This window comes from Amborella trichopoda, chromosome 8 (assembly GCF_054954075.1).
Source record: "Amborella trichopoda isolate Santa Cruz 75 chromosome 8, AtrichopodaSantaCruz75HAP2 v2.0, whole genome shotgun sequence".
NCBI lineage: Eukaryota > Viridiplantae > Streptophyta > Magnoliopsida > Amborellales > Amborellaceae > Amborella > Amborella trichopoda.
The window spans coordinates 39,257,030-39,269,796 of NC_142343.1; the positions used below are offsets into that span (position 1 = coordinate 39,257,030).

Below are 12,767 nucleotides of genomic sequence, written 5' to 3' on the forward strand. Positions count from 1 at the left end.
GAATGTCAAAATATCTCGTTTACTGGTTCCAAAATCTATAAAACACCCCTTAATTTAACCAAAATGAGGCCAAAATGAAGAGAATGGCCTAGTAATCCATAGAATTAATTTGTGAGTTTTAGTGCCACTTGAGCATGTGGTGTACATATTCCACTATTTTGCTTCTCCATAAATTGGTGCTCCATAAGGTTGGTTAGAGCTTTTAATCAAAATACTAATTGTAATATGCACAAATACTTCTAGAGTGAGAAATAATATACATAGATCCTCAAACTTTTATGGTATCAGCATCCTCCTTGACTCCCTTCCTCAAAAGAAAATGCAGTAAAAAAAGATAGACGCAAGATCTCACACTCTCCTCAGATTCACGCACTTGATTTGGTGGTTAGGGACTGAAGGGCAACAACACAATGGCAAATGTTAAAATCATTTCTTGATTTTACAAAAGATAAAGGCATTAAAGAAAACTTCGAGAAACAATATGATCTAGGAGAGGTTCCTCCTCTTGTATGTACCTCGTTTTATTTTTAACTATGCATCTTTAAGATGCATATGTATGTATAAATCCAAGTCTAAAATTTGTCTAGATATGTATATGATTCCTATATACATATACATATCAACGTACATATACAGGCAGATATAAAAGTTATTTATCGCATCAAAAAAATTACAAGTGCTACTCTAAGGGGGACCTTGTTCACAGAATAGGTACTAACAAGCAATCATGCATTCGAGTGAAACATCGCAATACATTCATCAACAAGGAGAAAAACCCATTCCAAGACCTATATTTCAGTATAGTTTTAAAGGAATACTTAACTTTCTCTGAATGTGCAACACATAGTTCACATGGAAGCACATTATAAGACAAACTCATGCCGTTCAGTAATGCACAGCACCAGAGTTTATGAAAATGGATCCACATTATTAATTTCAGTAACAAAACATTCCAATGTTAACAGCAAGCTAGAGGGTGCTGAAATCCATCTAGAAAATTATTTTAAGTATGACAAAATACACCTCATTCAAGCGCAAGTCACGACCAAACCGCAAATGTGTGCTGGAATTGAAGATTTGCTCCATGCCATCTGCAGCAGACCCATCAAGAGAATCGGTATTCTCGACCGTGTTACCATCCAATGCAGATGCATCGAAAATTGATGAAGGCACAGTCACTGGACGCACGTGTAACATATATGGAGATGATAGAGAAACCAAACTTTGGCCAGATGGTGGTTTGTGTCCAAAACAAGTCATTGCTAAGTCCTCTCTGCCCACAAGTACATATGCAGCAGCAGGCCAGTCAACAGGGGGTGATTCCCGACATCGGTCCAGTGCCTGTGAAGCGAGAAGAATAATCAATCAATGTTAGAAACCCACATCCGTGAGGCAGTAAAAAGGTAATGGAACACAGAAGTTGCAGACATGATCGAGCATCAGGCTTGATAATAATCACCAAACTCTTTCTTTACGAGATGAAAGCAAAAAGTTTCTATTTGAGGACCTTTACCGGAAAATCTACCAATTAAAGCATATCCAATTTCAAAATTTTAGTCAATAAAGCACTTTTTTATTTTGAGGAACCAAAGGTTCCTCTGTTAGACAGATTTCTTTAAGTTCTGGTGCTTCCGTGTCTGTATAGTACAGCAAGTTGTCTCCTACAGTGATTCATACACTATAAAATTAGAGTTCTGACATTTTCTGAGACCTAGCAACATTTAGAACATCCAACGCCCAGAGGCAGCGCAACAGGTGAAATTTGGAAACTTTAAAACCACAAAAAGTATCACAAGCCCAGATGAAGGAAATATACCATCCCCCAGCCACAGTCATGCAAAGAGTTAGATAAAAACAGGCTGAATCACTGTGTCTGTGGCATACATAGGTTCTTAACATGCTCTATGCTAACACAACAAATCCATGAGAGGTGGTTAGTAGACCACATATGCATTTAACATGGCTGCATGGGAATCTTTTTAACCAACAACACTTAGTGATTTGGTTCAAATACAAATTAAATGCAAATTATTATTATCCCAAATACAACTGCATGTCTCAAGCCAATTATGCAAGGTCAAAATAGGTTAAATTCTACCATGGAAAAGTATTCTCAAGCATGCATACACAATGCCAGATGCAGAATGATAGATCAATCAAAGATATGCTAATAATCAGACATGCATTCAAGATATAAAGGGGAAAGTCCCACGGCATGTGTATAATTTTCATTTCTACTTTTTTTTTTGCCAGATTTACACCCTAAATGCCTCACAAACCATTAGATCTCTCTGGGATAAGGATTTAACCTTCTCAAGATGAATGAGAGACAGGAGGAGGAGGAGGGGGCGAGGGAGACAAGGGGACATAGAGAGAAAGAGAGAAAGAGAGAGGGAGAGGGAGAGAGAGAGAGAGAGTTAAATGTAAACTTTTCAAGGAAAACTCAGAAAGCAGGTTAGACCTTTTGCAATGCCATGTAGCTTCTTTTATCAGAACATAGCAACTATGGGACGCACCACCAAAATTGGAGCCTACTTTTGCCTAGCTATTGCCATCTAGTGGATCTTTTTTATTTTTTTGAAACTGCCATACAGTGGATTTCCTGCAACAAATATACTGAGTAACCATAGTCCAACGAACCCCCCCGTAGTTATGGTGTTGTTCCTGCCCAGAACCTTCATTCGATTCTTTCTTCTGAACCATAATTCAGAATCTTCCCATAAACTAACCCTTGCCAATGTCTGACTGACATCCGTTCCACTACCTCTCCCACATAATATCCAGCAAACGGCAACTATAAGCCTCAGAAAAGGAGGCATTTATTCTTGGCTGCAAATATTATGTTAATAATTGGTCTTGGGCTTTAAAGGAAGTCTTGTAATGTTATACAGTCCTCCCCTTCAATGGCTTGAGGATTGAAAACGAGTTATAATCAATTTGAAATGTCAATTACCCTCAATAAAGAAAAATAATTTAGTACATCGAGAAGGACAAGTGACATAAGAGGACTTTTGCCCAATTGTTAGAATCTATGATCTTCATGGTATCTAGAACTTTAATTATCCCAAGGAGTAAAAAAAAGGAGCTGTTTTGCCATTGTAAGCCCGCATCGCAACAAATTCATTCAGGACAGCCTCTACTTCTCAGGATGGTAGGAATCCTAGCGAAACTATGGCAAAACAGTTGCCTCTTTCTTTTACTCCTTACAACTTATAATACTAGCACTCTAGCCACATCATAGATTCTGAAACTTGGGCCAAGGTCCTATTACATAAAATGTTGTTCCCTATATAATATTTTGTTTTGTTGAGGACGATTGACATTGTAAATAGATTATCTTCTGAGACATGTCCTCGAGCCAATACAGGGATGACTACACGTGTTACAAAACTTCCCTTAAAGACCATCAACTGATAGTCAATAGCTCACACTTGACTCAATGGTATGATTGAAAACAAGAACCAACATATGCATGACACCAGCCATGCTCTCATATATCCTTGTCAACTCACAATACAACTCTCAGGTAGAAGCTCGGCTAACAGTACATTATACAGTGAATGGACACCCAACTTTCCTAATTAATAAACCTCAAGTTCAAATGATAATTATTATTTTACATGATTTCTCCTTTTTAAAATATAGTTTCTTTTCTTTTATAAAATTTTTAAAATATAATTAACTTTGTTTTAAAATATAATTAACTTAGTTATCTTAACATGAAATGTGTGATAACAAATCAGGTCGTTATCCTAATATGAATTGTCCTATGATAAAAAACGTAAACCGTGTCATATATTACCTCCAAAAGATGCTTGTGAAGTACTTATTAGCTTCAACTGAACAACAAAACAGCTTGAAGTCCAAAAACATTTCTGCCCACCATCTTTAAAGCATCATCCCAATTTGCTTTCTAGAAATATATCCCTATTTTATCACATCATTGACTCCTAAAATTGTTGGGTTTGTGGCCTTTAAAGACCTCGAAAACATGTAAAAATTAAAAATTATAGAGCATGCACGCTTCAATGGGAATGTATGAACCCCTGGTTGAATGACACAGGTTTGAGCGGTCTACGCCCATATCTTTGTCCAAAACTCTTGCCCTGGGGCATAGGCATTACCACTAAGGGTTACATTGTACAGTCAACCAACGTTGCGGATGGAGAGATGCCCAAGGATGATACCTATATGTCAAGAGACTAGTGGTCTCCTCCATGCGATTAGAGGATAGGGCCAAATCCTCAACAACCACAACATTGCATATATACATGATAACTGCATTTTAGGAAGCAGCCTTGGGAGGGTCACGTATACGCATAAGAGACAATCCATGTGTTGTGTGTGTTCATCTTCACGAATATGACTAACTCTAGGGAGAAGCTAAAATCCACACACTAGATTTGTGGTTTTGCTATTTATTGGCCATCTTTGATAAGTCAATCATAAGCCATTGTCATTGACTGTAGGTCATGGGTCTTATTGGGTTAGTTTGAGAAAACAGTTGTGGATCACAAATTTTTAACATCAATGGAGTGCCCTCTCGTAAATCACTTTTTCTGACCCATTGGATCCAATCTACTTCTAGAATTATTTTACAAGCGATTAAAAATTTATTGGAACCCTAGAAATATCTTTTTAAAATTTATTAATGCCCTTGAGAAATTAAAATATTTTAAAATTTTAAAATTCATTTTATCTATTTAAAATGGCTAGAAGGGTGTTTCAGATATTTCTAACAATCCTAGGGCCCCAGTTTTAGTGAGGGACTCAAGTGGGGGCCTAAGGGCCTGGTGCCCACATGTGTGTGGCTACACATAGCATACAACAAGGGGCCCACATTTTCAATATCATTGGGATGCCCCACTTTCCCCTAGTTTCTTTAGAAGCTAAGAGAAAGATATAAAGAGATTTGGTTTGTTATGGACTTTGAATTTTTCACTTTGAAAATAGATCTTTTAGTTGATTTGGAATTAAAAAGAATAGAAATTATTTTATGTGAGAGAGAAATCAACATTAAATTGATTTTTCGATAGATCTAATCCTAGTTGGACAAGAAGAGGATATGGGTCAAGGATCTAAGGTATAATGGTTCTACAAGTCCCTAATCATGATGGCTAGTCTACAAAATAGATGGCTCAAATTTAATTCTCTTCACCTCACAGATTACCTGGGACTCCTAAGGTCAAAGTGGAGTCCTAATAAAAACATGGCATACCCTAGGACATAAGGCCCTATATAAAGGGGGATACCCACCTCATTCCCCTCCACGCCTCTCTCTCTCTCTCTCTCTCTCTCTCTCTCTCTCTCTCCACACTCTTAGGGTGGGATGCCACCCATAGGAGACCTAGGATGGCACGCCTCACCAAGTTCCACTGTGAGATGGGCACACCCAGCCCAATTGGTGTTTAGGGGTGGTGCCACATTTTGTGCCCCAAGATTAAAGGGTTGAAGAGAAAACCCGGAGTTCTTGAGGTCATGCCCTCACCTGGAGTTTTTGAGTTTGAGGGTACTGCCAAGGTGCTTACCATATCGGAGGACTCGAGCAGGATCTAAGGATCAGTGCACCATCGATTAAATAATTGGATGTGGGGTATTGTTGATACCTACGGAGGTAATCCAAGGCACAATTGAAGTAAGTCTTCCTAGTTCAACTCCCATTTTATTTTTCTGTTTATTACTTTGTTCTTGATTCACAATGTAATTATATGCAGTCTATGAATAAACTTTTTATTTTTAAGGCAATAAGAGTAAGATCATAGGTTGCAGTAGATTTTATCTTCTACCATCGCTATGCATTTGGCAATTGTAAGTAACATTACCAAAGTGAGGACCTTAAACTTTCCCTTAACCCATCCAAGCCCGGGGTAATGGAGGTGGGTTGTGTTAGGTAGGCAGCCACCGTAAAACTTTACCAAAACTTTTACCTACTCTGGCAACTAATTGAGAAATTTAGGGCGACGGGAAAAGACCTCCACATGATCTTTATTGATCTAGAAAAAGCTTATGATAGAGTACCTCGAGATTTAATTTGGTGGGAGTTGGAAAAGAAAAGAATCTCCAGATACCATATTGACTTGGTGAGAGACACATACAAGGGAGTGCTAACTAGCATGTGAACTAGTGGAGAGATGAGTGAGTCTTCAATAACAATAGGTCTACATCAAGTGTCAGCGTTCAACCGATTCCCATTTCTCTTAGTTATAGAGACTTAATAGGCACATAAATGAGGAGGTAACATGGTATATATTGTTCGTTAACGACATAGTTTCGATCGATGAGATCCAAAGCAGCGTCAATACAAAGTTAGAACTTTGAGGGATGCTCTAGAATCGAAAATTTTTAAAATTAGCCGGACTAAGGTAGAGTTTATGGAAAGCAAATTTAGTAATAATAGAAGTAGAGACGACAAAGTAGTTACGATTCAAGGCCAAAAAATACTAAAAAGAGCACACTTTCGATATCTTGGGTCAATAATCCAAGAAAATATATAGATTGAGGAAGATGTCACACATATAATTAGAGCTAGATGGGCGAAGTGGAGATGCGCAACCAGAGTTTAATGTAATTGCCGCATACAAATGAAACTGAAGGGGAAATTCTATAAAACACTTGAACCATTGCCTTATGGGGCAGAATGTTGGGCGGCCAAGAAACAACATACCCATAGGATGAGTATAACTGAGATGAGGATGTTGAGATGGATGGGTGGCAAAGCAAGAAAGTATGGAATTCAAAATAAATACATCTGGAAGAACTTTGGTGCGACTCCAATAGGTGATAAGATGAGAGAAAGTAGACTTAGGTGGGCTGGGCATGTGCAGCATAGACCCAATACTACACATATTAGAAGGTGCGAGTTAGTTCCAGTAGAAGGCTCAAAAAGAGCAAGGGATACGCCCAAAAGAACATGGTTGGAAGTAGTAAGAAACGATATGGGGACTTATTGCCTCACTAAGGCTATGGGCTCTTGATAGAGCAGAATGGCGGATTAGGATTCATGTAGTCGACCCTATAAAATTGGGAAAAGGCTCTGACGAAGTAGAATTACCTAGTTGTTAATAATAGGAAAAAAAAAAAGATAGAGAGAGAGAGAGAGAAATTTTTAAATTTAAACCCCAAGAATCCTACATAACAACATCTTTCAAAAATACCCAAGATGGCATGTGTCTTTGTGTGTGTATCTAGATATGAAATTGTATATAATAAGACCATCTACCATCGGTATAGCGGTGTCACAATCATCCCTAGTCATCAAATGTGAAATCTAACAACTTAGTGTGAATAAAAAAGTTCGATAAATATTTTTTGGGACTTTGATCCCAATAATAGACAGCTCAGCTGCCGGATTTTCAAGAGTGATTGTGACTGCCTTGCCAAAAGTAAATAGTTATATTGTATATTTTATATAATACACACACGCACACACACGAGTGCGCACACACACACACATATCCCAAGACAGGTATTGGTTAATTTCCACAATTTGCAGCATTATAGGCTGCTTGGAATTCTTGCTTAATGCCTTTCAACACCAAAGAAGAAAATCAGCATGTCAAACCTGCCTCTATTCAATCCGAAATATAATGAGGCAAGTTTCACTTCACAACCTCAAGATTATGGCTAAAGCAACATCTAATTGGGTATCTCCCAATCAGAAGGAACAACCATGAGCCCTAATAGATCTGTAAATTGCACGCTGCCCTTTAGAGACCCACATATACACCAAGACAAATCAGCATCATCACCCCATTGTCCTTGAAGGTATTGTATTGATTACTCCTTATCTCATACTCAAATCTGAAAAAAAAAATTCAGCCTCCGTAACAGTGAAACTACAAATATTCCATAAAACAGAATAAAGTTGAACGAGATGCCCAATGAAAAAATAGTCATCTCCATCCCTAGCCTTGAAAAGGTGGAAGCCTAAAGAACAAAGCTTTAAAGCCCAACCAGCATAATGTTGCAGCTCGCATGCAATGAAAATTAAACCGTATCCCATTCTAAACATAGAAATTGGTGCGAGAGATTCATTGCAACAAAGTCTAACCCAGCTCAAAAGTACATCCTTCACATTTTATGTCAATATCATTAGCTCATTATTAAGAAACAGTGATTTCTAGTTTTCAAGGATTCTCCGTTAATCAATATCTCAACAAGGCCTATTTCTCAACTTCTAGAACATTTGAAACTATAAGTTACTGGCCATTAGTTGATGTTCCAATTAACCATGGTCCACTAATAGTTGATGGATACCTAAACATGCCATGTCATAGCGCAAAACATTATATTTTAGTCACATACTCACATTCTACTTTTTATAGCTATGCGATTTTACACTTACCAATATCCTAGAAGCATCCAGCACAAGTATCAGTGCCAAAATGAAACGACACCAGCACATTCAGGATATACAACTATTTGAGCAGCACAATTTGATATAAAAATTGTTATAAACTATGTGCAGCATGGACTTTCTCTAATATACGAAATCTGAGAACAAAGTTAATGCTATGAGAAATGAGAAGGCTAATTATATTAAGAAAGTGGATAAAAACCATGAAGAATCTAGATAGAAAAGACATTCAGAAAAGGAATTTGGTGGTGGAGTGATGAGGTTCAAAAGGCCATTAGAGAAAAATATTCATGTTACAAAGCTGGGCAATGGAATGGAACTGGAATGGAAATGATCAAAGCCTAGAAAAATATACAAATGCCAAGAAGAACACTAAGAAAATAGTAAGGGTAAGCTTAAAGTACATGATGATCTATAGAACAAATTAGGGACAAGAGAAAGCAAAAAAAATGTCTTCCAACTACCAAAAATGACAAAGAGGAAGTGTAGAAATCTAGATCATATTAAATGCATAACAAATGAGAATCAAAAGGGTCTTGGTGATGGATAACGAGGTCAATGAAAGGTAGAGAATTATTTTAAAAATTGTTAAATGACGACCAATCTGGGAGCACCTTAGGATATCTCCTTTGACATAAATAAGATCGAAAATCATAGATACATTTATGCGATTAAGATACCTGAAGTGAAGGAAGCTTGAGTTGAGAAAGATGAATATAGGGAAAGCTTTAGGACTAGATGGCATAATAATAGAGGTTTGGAAGTGCATGGGAGATATTGGCATATTCTGGTAGACCCGGCTATTCAACAAGATTTTGAGAATAAAGAAAATGACGACGGATGGAAAAAGAGTATTGAAGTACCTATTTACAAGAACACAAGAGATAGAGTTGTACGAACTATCGAGGGATCGAACGTCTGAGCCACACGATGAAGCTGTCAGAGAGAGCAATTGAGCAATGACAACAACATGAAATGAGTCTATCAAAAAAGAAGTTCGGTTTTATACCAGGAAGGTCAACCGTTGAGGCTATTTTCCTACTAAGACAATTGATTGAGAAGTTTAGGGAGAAGAGAAAAAATCTCCACTTGGTCTTTATTGATTTAGAGAAAGCATACAATAGGGTAACTAGAGTTAATTTGGTAGGTGTTGGAAAAGAAAATGTCTCTAAAAGATATATTAATATGGTGAGGGATATGAACGAGGGAGCACTAATTAATGTGAGGACAGCTAATGGAGAGATAGCGGAGTTGTTAGTGACACTAAGCCTACATTATGGGTCAACATTGAGCCATATCTCTTTACATCGGTGACGACTTAACCAGCCCTTGAGGTATCATGTTGTATGTTGTTTGCAAATGACATAGCTTTGATTAATGAGACTAGAGACAGCATCAACACAAAGAACATTGGAGGGATGCTCTTAAATCTAAAGGTTTTAGAAGTAGCCGAATTAAGATGAAATATATGGAATGCAATTTTAGTAATAATAGGAGTAAAAACGAGGAATTAGTTAAGATTCATGCCCAAGAAGTACCTCAAACATATTATTTTCGATATCTTGAGTCAATAATCTATGAGTAATAGAAAAATTGATGAAGATGTCATGCACAGAACTAAAGCTGAGTGGACAAAGTGGAGATGTGCATGTGGAGTCTTATGTGAGAGTGTCACATACCAATGAAACTGAGGGGAAGTTCTATATGGCGGTCGTAAGACAAGCCATGCTTTATGGGACAGAATATTGGATTGTCAAGAAACAACATATCCATAGAATGAGTGTAGATAAGACAAGAATGTTGAGATGGATGAATGACAAGACAAGAAAGGATAGAATTGGAAACGAATACATCCAAAGGAACTTAGGGGTAGCTCCAATAGGCGATAAGATGAAGGAAAATAGACTATCATGATTTGGCAGTGCAAAGTCTAGCTAGAACAACAACAGTTGGAAGAGGTGATTTTGTTCAAGTGAGAGGCTCTTAAAGGGCAAAGGAAAGGCCCCACAAATATGGATGGAAGTAGTGAGAAGAGATATGGTGACTTACGATCAGATTGAGGGTACGGCGGAATAGCAAAACAGGTTTCAAATAGCCGATCCCAAATAGTTGGGATAAGGCTCGGATGATGATGATATGAAGAAATCAGGTGGCAACACAACTAAAGCATATTTTTTGTCTTCTTTTACTTGAGAGTGGTCCAACAAAGTTATAGAAACAATAGAGTTTTTTGGAATTTCGAATTAACTTTAAGGGCATGCATGGTTTCATGAATTTATCATAAAATATCATTTATTCATCAATGCCTCTCCAAAAAACAAAAAACAAAAAAACAAAAACAAAAAAAACACACACGAATTCATAAATTTATCATGAATATCATATGATTGACTCATCCGAGTCATTCCTATGCATCAAGAACATGCCTTCAGCACACCGTAAGGTAAAAAAAACTCACATGACGAAGAGGTAACGATACACCAGCAGGCAATAAGTCCAGCTGCTGAGATCCAAATCCTTCAGCAACCATTGCCAAGACAGTAAGTTCTTCTGGACTATGAGCCGATCCACTAGAAACATTGCAATATACACCAGAGCCAAGCTTCCTGCCTGTTCTTCCAGTTCCAAGGAGGAGACTGTAGAAAGAAACTATTTTCCGCAGCCAGCTTATGGCAACACTACCATCTCTATAAACTAGAGGTGGAAGGTCATCTTTATTACCAGAATCGCAACCATGTTTCAAACAGCTTTCCAACCATCTGAATACACTGGGAGGAGTCTGAGGAGAAGCTAATGAATTAGAACTTCGAGCATTCGATAAGAGACTTGGGAAGTCACGAACATAGTGATCAACATAGTTTGACTCTCCAAGTGAAGCAGCTATATTCCTCAACAGAACAACTAGTAGCTCTAAATCCCTACAAGCACATTCGACAATATCTGAGACACATAAGTAGAATGGTAGATAAGGATTTATTGTTAACTAGAAAGGAACCAGCATCACATTTAGAAGAATTAAAGGAAGAACATTCACCACATTCAACAAAACAAGGCACGAAACTCCTTTTAGAAAGACCAAATATCGACAAACATGAGATAAGACGATTCGAAAGAGAGACCGTTTTCTCGAGATACAAGATAGTATCAGTACCAAGGCTCATAACAAAGTATACGGGAAGATAAATGTTTACTGAAGTATATCACTCATGCATAGGGGATCTAAAAGCATAGGAAATGAAAGTGTCTTAAGGCAGCAAAAAGAAAAATATAAATGAAAAAGAGAAAAGAAATAGAAAAATAATCAGCATGAACTACCTTGACTTCTTCCATGAAGACTCAAAAACAATCTTTGTATTGATATTATTCATAATAACTTGAAAGAAGCACGTATCTAGAAAGTGCATAAGAAAATTCTCAAAACTAAAGAGTAATATTTGTTCTCTTAAATGAGGGCAGAACCAATCTCCAAGACACAAATACCATGTACACACCATTTTCTAAGATTATCAAGTTTGTAATTCTCGTAGACAGCATGCAACGAATCCAATGTCTCTGTGAGAATTTGTGCATAAAATGCTTTTTCTCGACTTTGTTCGGCTGTGCTGTTACCCATGGGGCAATGGGACTCCATTTGTTTATGACCCCATGCTACAGGAATCCCAGTAATAAAATTGCTCCTACAATAATTCAAGTGATACTTGCTATTCAGAAGGAACTCCCAAGAGGAGGGGCGAGTCGTATCAGATTGACTTTGAGGAAAAAAATCCAACTGTTTACACATCCCCAATATAACACTGACAAGTGATTCCCACTCTGAATCAGTAGAAGATTCAGCACTAGACAAACAAGAAGAACCACCATTTCCCCATAGCATAACAACAAAATGATGGTAGAAAGATGGATGAAGGCCTTCCGCCAAAGCAGTAATGCAGTCATTTGCTAGAGAAGACATAGGATAATTCCGCAAAGAACACCGGAACATCTGTAAAAGAAGAAAATTATGTTAATATTATGTTTAACCAAGCAACAACCTTAAAGCAGCCGTTTGGAAATATCTATAACATACAAATATATTACAAACCAATTGAGGCGCATCTGACCAGAGGTTTTGCACAAATTTCCTAAAATACATCCATTATGATTGCCCTTGGGAATATGCATGTCATTAAAAACATCACAGCTAATTATGTTACTGTACTGGTAAAATTCAGATGGATATTGCATAGGAAGAATAAGAATTTGCATGAGAGATCATCAAGAAGAACCATAAGCTATGAAGAATCAACAGATTCAAATCACAGCATGATAGCAATGTATGTAAGCCAAAGAGGCAAAGAGAACACAGACAGAACAAATTTTATAAGATGGAAAGAACATGCCATGTTTTACGCTTATACTCTCTGCTATAAAA

At 37.4% G+C, this 12,767-nt stretch overlaps 1 protein-coding gene across 14 annotated transcripts in view; it reads right to left on the bottom strand.

Moving 5' to 3' along the window:
* The window catches only part of EMB2771 (E3 ubiquitin ligase), a 79,707-nt gene that overhangs the window by 43,042 nt on the left and 23,898 nt on the right, over window positions 1–12,767 (bottom strand). For all 14 annotated transcript variants that reach the window (XR_016061378.1, XR_016061379.1, XR_016061380.1 and 11 more), the window contains 3 exons: window positions 11,848–12,338; window positions 10,815–11,274; window positions 1,024–1,341 (listed from right to left, as the gene is read on the bottom strand). Coding sequence is in view for 9 of the 14 variants with exons in the window: in XM_088874588.1 (XP_088730714.1) it covers window positions 1,024–1,341; window positions 10,815–11,274; window positions 11,848–12,338 (1,269 nt within the window). In the remaining 5 variants the exon portion in view is untranslated. The remainder of the gene's footprint in view (window positions 1–1,023; window positions 1,342–10,814; window positions 11,275–11,847; window positions 12,339–12,767) is intronic.